Source organism: Danio rerio, chromosome 18 (genome assembly GCF_049306965.1).
Source record: "Danio rerio strain Tuebingen ecotype United States chromosome 18, GRCz12tu, whole genome shotgun sequence".
Classification (NCBI taxonomy): domain Eukaryota; kingdom Metazoa; phylum Chordata; class Actinopteri; order Cypriniformes; family Danionidae; genus Danio; species Danio rerio.
In genome coordinates this window covers 6,775,001-6,792,500 of record NC_133193.1, presented here as the reverse complement: position 1 = coordinate 6,792,500, position 17,500 = coordinate 6,775,001, and the positions used below count along the sequence as shown (strand labels likewise).

General features: G+C 35.7%; 1 protein-coding gene across 16 annotated transcripts in view; it reads left to right on the top strand.

Moving 5' to 3' along the window:
* Positions 1-17,500, top strand: part of golim4a (golgi integral membrane protein 4a) — a 152,617-nt gene that overhangs the window by 132,353 nt on the left and 2,764 nt on the right. For 10 of the 16 annotated variants that reach the window (XM_073928687.1, XM_073928684.1, XM_073928680.1 and 7 more), the window contains 8 exons: positions 892-1,032; positions 1,610-1,855; positions 7,131-7,387; positions 10,457-10,533; positions 10,631-10,695; positions 12,126-12,305; positions 14,648-14,716; positions 14,798-14,884. In XM_073928687.1, coding sequence (XP_073784788.1) covers positions 937-1,032; positions 1,610-1,855; positions 7,131-7,387; positions 10,457-10,533; positions 10,631-10,695; positions 12,126-12,305; positions 14,648-14,716; positions 14,798-14,884 — 1,077 coding nt within the window. In that variant the 5' untranslated portion in view covers positions 892-936. 16 annotated transcript variants of the gene reach the window in all.

Here is a 17,500-nt window from a genome sequence, read left to right as displayed (position 1 = left end):
AACATTTTTGTTTTAGATTTTATTAGAAATATTGTTTTAGCAACTAGCGGAAATAAAATACATTCTTTTTATAAGTAATCATTATTTTCATTAAATTTTTTTAATTATTATAATCCTAACTTTAGGTTTTAATATGACTACCTTAATTTAGTGAATAAATGAAAATCTGTTTTAAATAATACGCTTTTGAACTTTTATTATAAAAATGTATATAAACATTAAATATTTAAATGATATATGTTAGGTAAAAGGCGACACAGTGGCGTAGTGGGTACCACATTCACTTCACAGCAAGAAGGTCACTAGTTCGAGCCTAGGCTGGGTCAGTTGGTGTTTCTGTGTGGAGTTTGCATGTTCTCCCCTTGTTCGTGTAGGTTTCCTCAGGGTGCTCCGGTTTCCCCCACAAATCCAAAGACTTGTGCTATACAGGTGAATTGGGTATGCTAAAAAAATTGACCGTATTGTATATGTGTGAATGAGTGTGTGTGGATGGGTTGCAGCTGGAAGGGCATCTGCTGCTTAAAACAATCCTGGATAAGTTGGCGTTTCATTCTGCTGTGGCGACCCGTGATTAATAAAGGGACTAAGCCGAAAAGAAAATGAATGAATGAATGAATATTAAATAAATTCGCTTTCTAGTTTATTAAATACATCCATAGGTGATTTATTTATTTAGCTCTTTGTACAGATGTTTCTTGTTTTCTTTCATTATGTATATCCCTAATCATTTTTCTACTGCCTTACAGCATGTCTAGAGTTCATTATTTTCAGCTTGCTATGCGTGTTGTCTGTTTTACCTAACCACTAAACATCTCCAGTATACCCTTTCACTAGTGTATATGAAGCTTTTATTCTGATTGTACTTATTCCGTGCTTTTGACTGGGTTCCAGGTACAGGTGGATGAATATAAACAGCTGAAGGACACGCTTGATAAGATGCCCAGTCTGAGAAATGCAGCCGTACAACCGCAAGCACCTGTACAGCTAGTCCAGAACAAGAACATTGATGAACCCCAACAACCCAAGCAAGAGGTAATAAACCCTTTCACATTACCAGTAGGGCTGCACAACATTTAATTCAGATGCCAAAACACTCACTTTCCTGTCAAATGATTAAAAATGCATGAACCAATTGGTACAGAGAATCAAATAGTTCAGTTTATGATTTCCTTAAATTCATTCATTCATTTTCCCACGGCTTAGTTCCTTATTTATCAGGGGTTACCCCAGCGGAATAAACCGGCGACTTATCCAGCATATGTTTTACACAGTGGATGCCCTTCCAGCCATAACCCAGCATTGGAAAACACCATACACACTGATTCACACTCACACACTACGGCAAATTTAGTTCACCCAATTCACCTATAGCGCATGTCTTTGGTCTGTTGGGAAAACTGGAGCAGCCGGGGGAAACCCACAGCAACACGGGGAGAACATGCAAAAAGAAATGCCAACTGGTCCATCCGGGACTCGAACCAGTGACCTTCTTGCTCTGAGACGACAGTACTAACCACTGAGCCACCATACCGCATTTGATTCCATCACATTCTGAATCAATTTCATTCAAAATGTTAGTTAAATGCGTCTGTCCGGATCTGTTTGTCAGGTGGTAAAACATGAGGAGGTGGAGGAGCCCCAGTTGCACCACCAGGAGGAAGATGGAGAGATGGGGGGAGCGGAGGAGAGGAGGAGAGAGCTGGCAGAGGAGGAGATGGAGCAGGCTGGACAGCCTCAGAAACTGGAGGAGGAGTTTGATGGAGTGCATAATGAAGTGGAGGAAGAGGAGGAGGAGCCACAGGCCGGCCAACCAGATGAAAACGCAGTGGAGAAGGAGCGGCATCATGCTCAAGAGGTCTGAACGCTAATGAGATGCAGACAAATGATCAATACACTACTATTGGCTACATTATTCCTACAAGTTAATGCAGTTATTTGTTTGTTTTATTTATGTATTAAGTGTTAATAAAATGTATTAATGTTTCGTAAGAATATGCTTTACAACTGGGATCACCAAACTTGTTCCTGGAGGTCCGGGGTCCTGCAGATTTTAGCTCCAACCCTAATCAAACACAACTGAACAAGCTAATCAAGCTCTTACTAGGTATACTTGAATATACTTGTGTTGAAGGCAAGTTGGAGCTTAACCCTGCAGGGCACCGGACCTCCAGGAACGAGATTGGTGACATCTGTGCTACAAGGTTCTGTTAATTTGAACAAAAAAAGTACAGGAGTCATATGGCCATGAAAAACCTGGAAAAGTCATGGGTTTTGACAAAAGTTTTGGAAAAGTCATGGAAATTAGTTTAAGAAATATCTGTATACTTGAGTGTGGCTGTGCGATATTGGAAAAATCTGACATTACAGTATTTTGTATTTCTGTGATGTATATTGCGATGTGAATACAATTTCACCAGATGATTTGGCAGGTTTATTTTGATTGATTGGGGGATTTTGTAGGGGAGTGAATCTCGAATAATGTATTACAAATAAATTACAAGGATAGATAAATTAAATATAGCAAAGACAAAAGTAAATTATAGATTTCAGGTATTCACTATTCAGGTACAGATATTGAATGATCAACACTGCACAGTCTTCATTGTATATTATTCAATCTTTATTAAAGGTACAAAAAAATTCTTGTGGGTGACGCAATGCAAATGTAATGTACTGTAATGTGTATTTGACCAGGACACAGGGGTTACACCCCTGCTCTTTCACGAGAAGTGCCATGGGATTTTAAATTACCACAGAGAGTCAGGACCTCGGTTTAACGTCTCATCCGAAAGACTTGGCGCAGTAGGTAGTGCTGTCGCCTCACAGCAAGAAGGTCGCTGGTTCGAACCTCGGCTCGACTCAGTTGGCGTTTCTGTGTGGAGTTTGCATGTTCTCCCTGCGTTCGCGTGGGTTTCCTCCGGGTGCTCCGGTTTTCCCCACAGTACATGTGGTACAGGTGAATTGGGTAGGCTAAATTGTTCGTAGTGTATGAGTGTGTGTATGAATGAGTGTGTGGATATTTCCCAGAGATGGGTTGCGGCTGGAAGGGCATCCGTTGCATAAAAAAAGTGCTGGATAAGTTGGCGGTTCATTCCGCTGTGGTGACACTGGATTAATAAAGGGACTAAGCCGACAAAAAAAACGAATGAATGAAAATTTCTTGTGGCCGGATGTTTTAAAATGTGAAATATATTAAATATTGAAATATTCACACAGTCACAGGCCTTAAAGGAACAGTTTACTCAAAGAATAAAATGTACTCACTATTTACACACTTTTCACTTGATTCAATAGTATAGGAGTTATTAAATTATATTCTTTTTGTATTCATTTAAAAAAGAAAACTCATAAATGTTTAAAACAAGTAAAGGGTAGAATGAAAATGGGAAGTAATTTTTGGGTGATCTGTCTCTTTATAAATGCATGCAGATGATAAACTTTTACTCCAATATTAAACTCTATATTAAACTATATTACATTGCATATCCTGCGACGTGACCATTGCGGATGCACACATTGCGATATTGATGCTAAAACGATATATTGTGCAGCCCTAACTTGAATATAGGTTAGTTGTCATTATTTCTTTTCTGTTCTTGGCCAAAAACTTGCTCTCACATTGTTAGTGCTGTTTAAACATTATCAAAATAATTGTACAGAGATATAAAAACAAATTTAAACTAAATAGATTGTTGCGTGTTCTATGATATGCTGTAATAAATATGAACGTCATTATTTTTCTTATTATTTACCATGTATACGTAAACAATTCATGAATTAATAGGTCATGAAAATTTACTTGAAAGTTCTGGAAAAATCTTGGAAAAGTGATGGAATTTTTGTAGTAAAATGTGTATGAACACTGAAAGTAGCAGCGGTAATTATGTGAAATATTATTAGAATAAGAATAATTACTCTTTATTTTAATATGTGATGTAATACAAAGCTGAATCGTCAGCATAATTTTTCCAGTTTTTCAGCATCACATTATCCTGTAGATCATTGTAACATGCTGATTTGCAGAAACGCAATTGCTGAATGGAGCATACGCCAACCTACATATCCTAAGAATAAAATAAAATCAATCATTTCTGTTCAATAGTAAGCCAACTCTTATCCTTTTGATTCGCATATTTTCTTGTGCAGTTGAATTCACAGAATTTCTACAAAGTATGTTGCATACTGTAAACTCGCAGACGTTTTTCGTTACATCCATAATGCGTGTTTATTTTCCTCATTTAAAATCTAAAAAAAGTTTACGGATTTACATTTTTCTGATCCTGCACTCTCAAAAAAAAGGGTACAATGTTGTACCAAAGACGGTACAGACCCTTGTCACAGCAGCAGTACCTTTTTATGGAACAGAATTGTACCTTAAGACTAAGGCCCCGTTTACACTAATGCGTTTTCGTTTTAAAACGCATAAGTTTTGCTACAGTTACGCCATCCGCCCACACTGCGCCGGAGTTCTCGAGCGCCGTAAACGGAGCGTTTTGAAAACGCTGGAGAGGCCGTTTTCATTCTAAAACGTTGCTGCTCCGTTTCAGTGTGGATGAGGAAAAAACGGAGACATCTGAAAACGGAGGCGGGGCTGCTGAGATTCGCTACCTGATTGGGGCTTTTGTATCATTGCGTATCCTTCCCTTATTCGTCAATTCCCTATCACATGACTATAACACATGGCTTTAACGCTACCGGAAGACAGTACTGTAAACAACAACATGGGCACAGAAATGGGAGCGTTGTTTGCACTATTGTCTGTTTTAGGCGCCATTGTGCAGTTATTCATTTGTTATGTTTAGTAACAACTCGACTTCGTCGTCTGTCCACAAAAATACCTCTCTTGCTTTCTTTGCCATCGCGTTTAATGTACAACTGGCGTTTGTTGACTAACAAAAACCAAATGCCCAGCGAGATGCATGCTTTCTGTTTATACTAGAACACGCATGCCCAATGGACCATTGCACGCAAATGGTCACGTGATATACGTTTTTGGTGGCGTAGTGTGGACGGAGATATGTTCAGAGACACTAGGTAAAACGCTAGTGTGGATGCGGATCGTTTTTGATCTAAAACGCCGTTTTAAAACTAAAACGCACTAGTGTAAACGGGGCCTAAAAAAACAAATTTGTACCATTGCAGTTTGTACCTTTAAGACCATGATTTGTACCATGGGAAACCAAAATGTACCTTTGGTGTTTAAAACTTGCAGAGTCAATATTGTACCTTCATCAAAGATACAAATCTGATCCATGAAGGTACCACTACAGCAGGGGTGGCCAACCCTGTTCCTGGAGAGCCATCTTCCTGCAAAATTCAGTTGCAATCCATATCAAACACCCCTGCCTGTAATTATCACGTGGTGTTCAGGTCCTTATTAATTGGTTCAGGTGTGTTTGATATGAGTAGCAACTGAAATCTGCAGGAAGGTGGCTCTCCAGGAACAGGGTTGGCCACCCCTGCACTACCGTGACAAGACACTTTGTCCCTTAAGTATCAAATGTGTTCCTTCAAGAACTATTTAAAGGCATTTTGCTTTATCCAAAATGTGTCAATTTGTTTTCAGTAAATATCAAACATCAAATACAGTTTTAAACCATGTTTTTTTAAAGTTTCTTATTGTGTAAATGCAACTTTTCCATTTACAAAAATTTATAAAAAATACTTGAACATAAATCAAGATAATTTTTTTTCCTAAACATTTCACAGCACTTTTCACAAAAATGTTACTGAAACACATTCTCCCATGCACAATTTAAAACATTTTTTTCTAATTTTTTAGAAATTAGATTACAAATACCTTTGTAATCACTTAAAAGTTAATTTATTTACTTAATTTAAAAATAGAGCACAAATAGTAACAAGATATGCACAATGTTTGATTAGTTTTACAATAATAAAATGTCTGCATGAACACTTTGCATATGCAGGACTTTTGCCAGCTCACGTGCGTAGTGGAACGCAAACGTCAAAAGATGCGGATATCAATAATGAAAATGTATTTATCAGAAAATGCTTAACAAATGTTTATTAAAATGCCTTCAATGTTTAGTTTACAATATAGTTTTGTTTTACCAGTTGTTTTGTTTTATAGAACTTGGCTCAATAATGGCTCATGTTTTAATATTGAAATTATTCATAAACAGTACAGAACAGTATCATATCAGGTCTTTTCCTTACCATTTAAAGTAAAATTTTTTAAAGGTACAAAACTTTCTTCTTAAGGAGCATTATTTGTACCACCGTGTACCTTTTATTCTGAGAGTGAATACCTCTGTGGTTTGGAAAATGTAAATAGATGCTTTAATATAATGTTAACTTATTCTTTCTCTGTGAACTTATGTTTTGAGTTTTTTTTTTTTTATATATACTTTACTTTTATTTATCTTTTTTAAGGAAAAAAAACAGGGAAAAAATACAAGTAATGGATTTAAATAAAATAAAATAAATTAAATAATACAATAAAACACCAGAACTTAAATGAACAGTTGACTGGTCACATATTTCCTTACAGGTCATATGAACAAATACACATCGAAATCAGATTACACTGTGTAAAAGCATAAGTACAATCCATTTCTCCCAATATTGCAGGTATTTGTCCATTTGTAGTTTTAAAGAAAAAGTCATCCTCTCCATCTTTTGAACATTAGATATGATATCCAATCATTCAAATTTCGTAGGGGTTTTCAGTTGTAGCCACTTTTGAGTCACAGTTTTCTTACTGGTTGCTTGGAGTATTTTTAATAAATACTTGTCTTTTACCATTAAGTTGGCTGCAATATTTCCCAGATAAATTGTTGTAACAGAAAAATCCACATCATCACTAAAAATGTTTCGTATTACTTGCATAACGTCCTGCCAGTATGACTGAATGGATGGGCAACTCCAAAATATGTGAAAGTGGTTTGCCAAGTCTTCTCCACATTTCCTCCAGCTCTATCCCCTGTCCTTCTCCTGTGTTTGCATATATTTTGAGTTTTTACTGCAGATGTCATATTCATATAGCTGGAATTGCTCATAATTATTTTTTTTTTATTCTTAGCTATTCCTGGTTCATCCTTAAATACTAACTCTATTTTCTGTTTTTGTCCTGTTGTTTGTCCCTCCCTCTTCTGCTCTTCCCGCAGGTGGCACCAGCTGAAGGTCATGCGCAGGTGGAGCGGGTGAAGTCTGCTTATGAACAGCAGCAGGAGCAGCAGCGTCTGGCGGCACAGCTGGCGGAGGAGCGCAGACAGCTGCATCTGCGTCAGGAGGCCCTGCAGAAGCAGCAGCTGCAGCAGCAGAAGGAGAGAGAGGAAAGACTACGCCTGCAGAGAGAGAGAGAGGAGCAGCTGAACCGAGAGGCAGATCTCAAAGAGCAAAAACTCAAGCAAGAGATGCTCCGGTCAGAATTACTGCTAGTTATTTATTAGACTATTAGCTTCTCAATCTCCTGGTCCTCGCTGCCCCCTGTTATTTCTATAGCGCTTTTATAGTGTAGATTGTGTCAAAGCAGCTTAACATAGAAGTTCTAGTAAATTGAAACTGTCAATCCAGTTCTTAGAGTTGAAGTACAGTTCAGTGTATGTAATTTTTACTACTGAAAGCCAAAACACTGAGGAGCAAATTCAATGATGTGCAGCCCCACAACCTATGCATATAGTGGGGGAATTAAGTATTAAAAGTCATTATTTTTCTCAGAAAACATATTCTTAAAGGTGCTGTGGACTTTGTGGACTGTGAAATTTTCACCAGATGTTGATAACAACCAAAGAAATCCATAAATGCAAAGAAAAAAATCTAATTAGTTTATAAATTAAGTTATGTGTAATAAAATGAAATGACACAGGGAAAAAACACATGAAGAAAGGGAGGTGTGTGAAGTCCAGTGAAAGCCCAGATAGCAACCCTCAGCCCTTCCTCATTGTAAATTAAAACCAGCTGCTTCAGTCCAAAATCTACATTAGCTGTTGAAAATGAAACCAGTGTGGGCATTTCAACAAGACAATGGTCCAAAACAGAGCCAAGGAAACTCTCAAATGCTTTCAGAGAAAGTAAATCAAGCTGTTGAATGGCCCAGCCAAACACCTGACTTGAATCCAATAAAAAATACAAAATAAAGCTCAGATTTGATAGACGAGACCCACAGAACCAAAAAAAAAAAAAAAATCACACTTGAGCTATGCATGTACGGGAACTTCATTTTTCATATGAGCGGCGTCATTAAGCTGCCACTACTTTAGAGGTTTGTTCCCTAAGTGGCCTGTGAAGCTGCAAACATTTTTGTAGCGGGAATCATTTATTTTTAGATATTAAGTGCTTAGCATAAATAAGTATAGTCCGGTTTTGAAAATGAATTCTCAGTGAATATAGTTCATATATTTTGGTGCATTTCATCAAAACAGATTTAATAAACTAATAAATTCATTAAAATAAGAGTTTGGTCTCCTAACATCTTTAGAAATAGAAAGATAATACATTTAAATTTAATTAAAATACTGCAAAAAAAAATTCTTAAGTTTATATTTATATATTTTGTTTCTCTTGATTGATTTATTTTTTCCTCTCTAAAAAAAAAAAAAAAAAAAAAAAAATCCCTAATATGCAATTTGGGTGGAGTAATATTATTGTAAGTTTTTGTGTTACTTTAGTTCCAATTGAGTTTTTTTTATCCGATTTTCCCTGTGCAAGGAGTAGAGAGCAGTGAACACTATGTAGGAAAAGATGTGTTGATCGGAACACTTCTTTCTTGGAGCTCTCTTCTAATGAGCTGGGTATTTAAATCAGGTGTGTTAAGCCAAAGAGACATGCAAAATAAGCCGTTTTTGGGGACCACAAGGACCATGAGAACCACTGATTTAATACACTAACTCTATCATGAATGAGATTTAGGGCTCTATTTTGACGATTCATGCGCAAAGCGCAGGGCGCAAAAGCAATTAGGGCTTGTCAGAATCCACTTTTGCTAATATAAGGACGGAAAAATTCTATTTGTGCCATGGTGCATGGTTTAAGAGGGTTAAGCTTATTCTCTTAATGAGTTATAGGTGTGTTTTAAGAATAAAACAAACAGAGTCTCATCTCCCATTCCCTTTAAGAGTCAGTTGCGTCACGCCATAGTGCATTTGCTACTTACATGACAGACTTCGTAAGTGGAAAAACTGAGCATTTCACTAGCAAGAAAACAGTTAAACAGAGCATCTACAGCCCGAGAATGAGAGATGAGCCTCCTCATTCTTTACTTTCACTTTCACGCTTGTGGATGGGGAAACGTGTTGTATGCACAGACATCCATTAGCCTATAAATAATTAATTTCGTTTGTTAAGTGCAAATATAGTTTTCAAAATTATTTCTAAATTCAGTTCTAATTTCCAGCAAATGAAAAAAATGAACAATAATAACGAAGTGTGCTCACAAAACTGAGTTATATCCTAATACACATGCTGCCATGCCCCATATGGTCTAAAATCTGACAGGTGGGCAAATCTAAGCTTGTTTTTAATAAAACAAATATACATATGCATACAATAATAATAATACACAATAATGCATATATAATAATACTGCTAATAATAATAACATTATACAAAAGCAAATTGTTAAGCATAAATTGAAAAAGCCCCACGAGATGAAGAAGGCATGAAGGTATGGTTTTTATATTTATGTAGGCAAGAAAATAATAATTTTTGTAATATTTTAATCCTTTATCTTTATATCCTATAGGCTATATATCCTTAATAAATCCTATATATATCCTTAATATTTAAATTATTTTTCATTTGTAAAGATATTTGCGTATTGTTGTACATCCTGTGTGTATTAAGCAATGTGTAAGCATGGTGCACAACTAATACGCTCTGCTCTAAACAATAGATCGGCTTTGTTCTGATCTATTTGAACCTTCTATTTAAGTTCCTCAAAACAGCAACGCGCCAGCAATGCGCCTCAACATGCCTTCCTTTTTAGACCAGAACGCCTATGGGTGCACATATGAGCGCAAATGCATTTGCTATTTAAACAGCGTGGCGCAAAACATCAAAAAGACTCTTGCGCCAAGCTGAAACTAGCAAACAACTATTGCGTCGCACCTTGCGCCGCATTGGGCCGGGTGTATGATTGGGCCCTTAAATATAGTTTTATGCTCTAATAGAGCACATTGCTTTGATTTTCCAACAAATAAGAGCATCAGTCAGTAAATAGTGTTATTTAATACAAAATATAAACAACAATTACAATTATTTTTAACAATAATTTGTGTGTTAATGAATGCTGTTCATGCATGCATGTTTAGAGGCTCTTCTTGTCACTATGATTTACTTTTTCACATTTGACGGTCACCTTTGTATTAAGTGACCTGTATTGCATTGAAAGTTTCTCAGTTCTTTTCCCCTTACAAATCAAACTCACCACCTTAGAGAAGGCTGATATAGACCTGGAATGTATTTTATAAATCTGTTTCTGTTTATTTATTAGGAAAAAGGCAGAATATGAAAACATGGATGCTGATATAGTGCAGGGAGAAGAAGAGGCACAAATAGCCGAGGAGAAAGGTGACTGTTCATTTGTTTTGACCATGTTTACTTTAATCTGTTTTCTTGAGTGTTTTAATATCAGAGGGTGATTTTCATGTGTTTTTGTGATTTGTAGAGGAGAACGCACTACATGAAGATCCAAGGCAAGGTGAAGAGGACAACGTTCACCATGAGGAGAAGGTGTTTTACCTTATGTTGTTATAAACACACACATGCACCTTTGTTCTTATAAATTGGGCTTGAGAAAGGCATTTTCTTCACAGAATGAGCAGTAAAAATGGGGCAATAAAAATATTTATTTTAGATAATTTATACATGGAGTCTTTTACAACCAAGATAATTTAATGCATTATAAAACAAAATGGGCAGTTGTTTTTATTTGTTTTTTTTAACTTTCAAATTCTTCTTGGGTCATTTTCATTCATTAAAAACTAGGGATGTAACAATATTGTAAATACTGTCATACCGCAAAAGTAATTTTTTTTCAGTATTACCATAGGCGCATGACTCAATAAAACTATATTTCTGAGAAAAGTTTGCTTAGGCGAATGAAGCGAACGGGTGGTAGCGGGAACTACAATTCCCATCAGCCCAGGCGTGGCCATCATCCTTTGCTGTCTGTTGTTACTACAGATCCAGTAATGCGGAAATGGAGTGTGTGAACCTAAAGCGGGTTTTAAATCGGATATGTGAAAGTATTTCGGTTTCTTTCTAAAAAGATATAAAAAAGGAGAAAAGGTGACAGACAAAATAAACAACGGTATGCATGAACTGCCAGACTGGTGAAATATAAGTCGGGGAATACGACTAAAATGGGGGCTGCAGAACACAGCATACTTGTTAGATTTTTTGCAGACATTGACTTGTACCGCAAAGAGACCTCTATCTCACTCATGGCTTGTCCTCTCAAGTGGTGGAAAGACAATGCACAACGTTACCCACTGCTGTCAACCTTGGCTAAATCATATCTCTCTGTCCCAGAAACCTCAGTCCCAAATGAGAGGGTTTTTTTCTGTTGGCGGGGACATTGTTAATGCCCAAAGATCCCAGAATTTATTTATATGATAATTTTCCTTTAAAAAAAAAAACATCTCTATCTGAGTAATTGATTAAATGTTGAATGTGATGAGTTTTCAACAATACTAAATTGAAACTTTATTTTTTTTATATGGTTTAATAGTTTTTTGTTATTAAAATTGAAAAATTGAAGTTCCTGTTTCAAAACTTACAGGTAGATGGCTAATTTGTATGTCATTGATATGTTCAGTGCTAAGGTAAATAAACACTTCTGGCACTTTTTTCGAGTCTTTTCATTAGTTTTGTTTTCCTGTAAATTACTCAATAAATACCGTACCGTGCCATTCATACCGAGGTATTACCGTACCGTGAAATTCTGAGACCGTTACATCCCTATTAAAAATTAAACTATACACTACCTAACCAAAGTCTTGTCGTCAATCCCAGTTGTAAGAGCAACAAATAATAACTTGACTTCTAGTTGATCATTGCATACTGATGAATAATGTGTGCATGTAATATACATCTATATAGTGCATTTATTGTGTATTGCTATACAAAGCACTTTTATGATCAATGCATTAATTTGACAGCGACCAGTAGAAGCGGATGTTGATCCAGAGGACGACCCCAACAACCAGGGTGAGGATGAGTTTGAGGAGGCTGAGCAGCAGCATCATCATGAGGAGGAAGAGCCAGCACCCGTCGGCCACCCGGACATGCACCCACATGCTGAGAATCAGCACCAGCCACCCGCAGAAGAGCAACTGGTGGTAAATGACAGCTTGTTTTGCAGATGATACTGTGATACTACATTTAAAATTATAATTATTTTATGAAATATTTTTTTTAATTATATAACTATGCATACAGCTGAAGTTTGAAGTATTAGCCCTCCTGAATTGTTAGCCCCAATTTCTGTTTAATGGAAAGATTTATTTCAACACATTCCTAAACATAATAGTTTAGATTAGATTCATGATGACAGTACACAATATTTCACTAGATATTTTACTAGGTATCAAGATACTAGTATTTAGCTTCAAGTAGCATTTAAAGGCTTAACTACTGTAGGTTAATTAGGCAAGTTAGGTTAATTAGTCGTTGCATAGCAGTGGTTTGTTCTATTTATAATCGAAAAAATATATTGAGAGTGCTAATAATATTGACCTTAAAATGTTTTTTTTTTTTTTACTGCTTTTATTCTAGACAAAATAAGACTTTCTCCGGAAGAAAAAATAATTATCAGACTTACTGTGAAAACTTCCTTGCTCCGTTTAACATCATTTGGGAAATATAAAAAAATTCACTGGAGGGCTAATAAATTGAACTGTATGATGGTTGCCCAATGAGACTTCTCTTTTGGATAGAGCTATATGGATTTTTTTAGGCAACGCAAGTTTATTTATATAGCACATTTCATATAATTTTCATCAAATATATTTTGGATCGTCTACATTTAGAGAGAACCCATGTACAATGTACACATGCACAGTTGAAGAATTATTCGCCCTCCTGTGAATTTTTTTTTTCTTTTTCAAATATTTAATAATTAATGTTGTTTAACAGAGCAAAGATTTTTTTTACAGTAAGTCCTATATTATTTTTTCTTCTGGAGAAAGTAGTAATAGCCCCTTTAAGCAATATTTTATTTTTTTGATTGTCTAAAGAACAAACCATCGTTCTATAATGATTGCCTAATAGGGTATATGCCGAGCTAGTGCTGTTCCCATGCTGATACACTTCCGGTGACCTGTTATTGTGAACTTTTTCCCATTTTATACGGTTCCTTATACAGCATCGATGTTGTAATGGCATTAAAATACATTCAGTTAAATAAACTTTAGCATTTATTTATTTGCTCAAACGTAAAACGAGACAAAAAGCCGTTTACTCGCACGCGCCCGTCAGAATCGGCAGGCTAACGCAGAAGCTCCATTGAATATACTGGGGTAAAATAAATGCTCATATTATAAAGACATGGCGGGGGAAATGTAATTTAATTCAGTGCTTCTTGTACAATCTGAGACCCACTTAAAATCGGATATCACTCAGCCAGTGGAGATCTCTGATTTTTAAAGAAAACAGACCTTAAACGCACCGGATTTTGCATTGGCATTCAATTCGCCGGAAGTGCTTAACCCAGGTTAATGGCAAATTAAAAGTCCTATTAGCATGCTTCGGCATATACCTTATTACTATGACTTGCCTAATTAAGCCAGTTAAGCATTTACATGTCACTTTAAGCTTTATAGAAGGGTCTTGAAAAATATCATCATGGGAAAGATAAAAGAAATCGGTTATTAGAAATAGTTATTAAAACTATTATGTTTTGAAATGTGCTGAAAAAATCTGTTAAACAGAAACTGGGGAAAATATATACAGAGGGGCTAATAATTCAGGAAGGCTGAAAATCTGACTTCTTTACTTTACAAATTAAAATTATAAACTTAGTTCACAGATTCATATGAAATATACTACAATAAATTTACTCTGCAATTAAAACCCCTTTAAGGCTTAGATTGACCATCTTTAGATGTACTTGCAAATTCTAAACGGGTCTCATGTCTGGAAAAGTTCTACATATACTTCACAGACTTTTAATTTCAGTCGGCCAGTCCCAGGGCTTCCGGTGAATTTTCATGGCGTACAGAAATCGCTGTGTTTAAGATCTGATTTCTTTAAAAAAAACAGCAATCTTCACTGCCTGGCTGAGATACGATATAAAGTGGGTCTCAAACCGGACTAGAAGCACTTCAAATAAATTATATTGCTCCCCGCCATGTCTTTAAAATATGGATATTAATGCTTGCGTCTATTTAACTGATCATATTTTAATTACATTACAACATCGATGCTGTAAAAGGAACCTTATGAAATTAAAAAATAGTCACATAAAGCTCTCACTGGAAGTTCATCATTGGCTGAAAAACACTAGCTGTGCATAGAACCCATAGCCATTTATTGTAAACCAATTTGTTTTTGCGTCTCATTGTCATAATTCGGAGTAAACAGAACTTTTTTGTTTTTGAGACTTGATTTAGTTTGAGAATGTGATATCTAGAGGATATTTGTTATGCAGCAGAGCAAGTCTAAAGTGATGAGTTTTGTTCAGATGCCCGGAAACCCAGATCAGCAGGAAGACGCTCTGGATGAGCAGTACCAGGAGGAAGGAGATGATGAGGTTGGAAAACTAATGCAGTTCTATAAATGAAGCAGGAATGGTTATTTGTTCCCTAACTGTGATTTTGCTTTGTGTTTCTAGGCTCAAGAAGAGCTGGTAGACAATCCCAAGCATGAAGTGGCGCGAGAGGAAGAGGGAGACCCGTATAATGAGGAGAATGTAGAACAGGTACAGCATAGTCTTCTTTCAAATACAAGCCATATTTCTATTCGTTAAAGAATTTTAACTATTGTGTGCTGTTGGGGATTGAATGCTGTTGGGAGTGATTTTAAGTCTTAATTAAACCACAACTTTCTCTGTTTTTCAGCAAATAGAATGAGTTTGGTGAAGAATCTTATTTTGACACTTATTTTGGGAATCAACAGTACACTGGGGAAATTGGCTACCCTTTTTGTTATGTTTTTGGCTGTTTTTGCGCCATGGACTTCCATTATAATGACGTTTTTTGTCAATATAGCAGTTAACATTATAACAACAGTAAAATTACACATTTTACCTCTTCCCAATAGGGAAAACAACCAAGAACACTTGATTATATGTTGTCATGGCTTTGCAACCAAAAATATCATTATAATGAAAGTCAATGGGGCAAAAACAGCCAATAACACAACAAAAGGGTAGTCAGTTTGAACAGAACCTAAGGGTTAACATTGATGATGATGATGATGATGATAATAATAATAATAATAATAATAATAATAATAACTATAATAATAATAATAATGATAATAGTTTCTCGTAAATGTGTCGCTGGACCGACAGTATATTTTTAGCAATAGCCAAAACTGCATTGGATGGGTCAAAATTACCGATTTTAATTTTATGACAAAAATCATTAAAATATTAAGATCGTGTTTCATTTTAGGCTTATTTGACCGAATTCCCTTTACTATGAAGAAATAAAAATATGCAATAATTTTTCATTGGTAATGTGTAGGCCCACAAGGAACCTGCATGTGCAGATTTGCACAGTTTTTAGCCCATCATTGAGTGTATTATGTGTGTACATTTTTATGTATTCCGTTTTTAAGGCAATTTCAGTAATATTATTGACCGAATTAAAATGTTCATATGATTTATTTACAATGCAGTTTGTAAAGTAAGATTTTCTGTCTTTTAGTAGATTCATAATATAAGAGACTTGATTTGTTTACCAAATAAGTGGATCTACAGTAATTGGATTAACATTGTAATCATTGAATGAAAGTTAAAAAGGTATTATTTTCATTATATTCAACTATTACATTTTTAGTTATGATACTCCCAAAATCATTCCGCATAAATCCACAGATTTTTAGAAATCCACAAAATTTTCTGCTATTTATTTATTTATTTATTTATTTATTTATTTTTATTTATTCATTTATTTATTTGTTTTTATTAATTTATTTTTATTTATTTATTTTTATTTATTTATTCATTTATTTATTTTTATTTATTTATTTTATTTATCTGTTCATTTTAATCCTCAGATTCATGATTTTCAAGTAGTATCTCAGTCAAATTTCGTCCAAACCTAACAAAGTATACTTCAACGAAAAGCTTTTTTTAGGGTTCAGATTTTAGCTGATGTATAAATCTCAATATCCAAAATTTGTGATCGCTTGATTTGATTTAATACTGAAAGCCGCAGTAATGATACTGAAAATTCAGCTTTACATCACCGTAATAAATGACATTTTAAAATATATTCAACTAGAACACTGTAGGAATAATTGTTCAAAATATTACTGTTTAATTGCTCTGCTGATCAAATGATTGCAGCCTATGTGAACAATCTTTTTAAAGCATCACATCTTTGGAGATAACATTTTTAAAAAGATTTGCGTATTTACTAACACTTTACTATAAGGTCTCATTAGTTGATGTTAGTTAATGCATTTTCTAACATAAACAAACTACATGGATGGGAGACCACATTGAAAAACTAGGTTGCTGTTGGAAGCGGTGTTTGAGAGGCCAGCCGGGGGCAATTAACCTGTGGTCCGTGTGAGTCCTAATGCCCCAGTATAGTGAAGGGGACACTGTAATGTCAGTGAGCGCCGTCTTTCAGATCAGACGTTAAACCGAGGTCCTGACTTCAAATTCCATGTAACCCTGGTTTCCTGGCCAAATTCTCCCTGTCAGCCATCACCCATCATAGCCTCGCAATCATCCCTGTCCACTGAATTGGCTCTTTCACTGACTCTTCACTCCACCAGTAGCTGGTCTGTGGTGAGCTCACTGGCGCTGTTTATCAGAGTATATGCTGCACACCGGTGGTGGTGTGACAAGACCCCCCCCCCCTTCATGATTGTGAAGCGCTTTGGGTGATAACAATCATTAATTTTGGATGTTAATAATGCATTAGTTAATGTCGAACTAAGAATAATAAATGCTGTACATTTACATTTAGTCAAGTTCTGTTCATGATTACCTCATGTTAGTAAATACATTGTGTTAAGCATTATGCATTTGTTATTGTTAAAATGTGAACTATAGGAGCATAAATTCCTCTAGTAGAGCTGTTTGTATAGGAGCGAACACTTTTCATGGTCTCTGACACTGTAATGTATCACAGAGAGTTATGTAGTGCTTACTTGTGTGTTTTCACTTATTCTTTTGTACAAGTCGTCGCTGTAACTGTAGAGCGCAGCGCCACAGTTGGGTGAGACGGATCGATTGCAGTGTCCTCCGCGGTGTCCACTTACTGCCATCAGTCCAGCTCCACTTTAAACATTCATCCTCCATTTTCACCTCTTGCTTTAGATTCAGGGGAAGGTTTCATTTATGCTTGTGTAATCA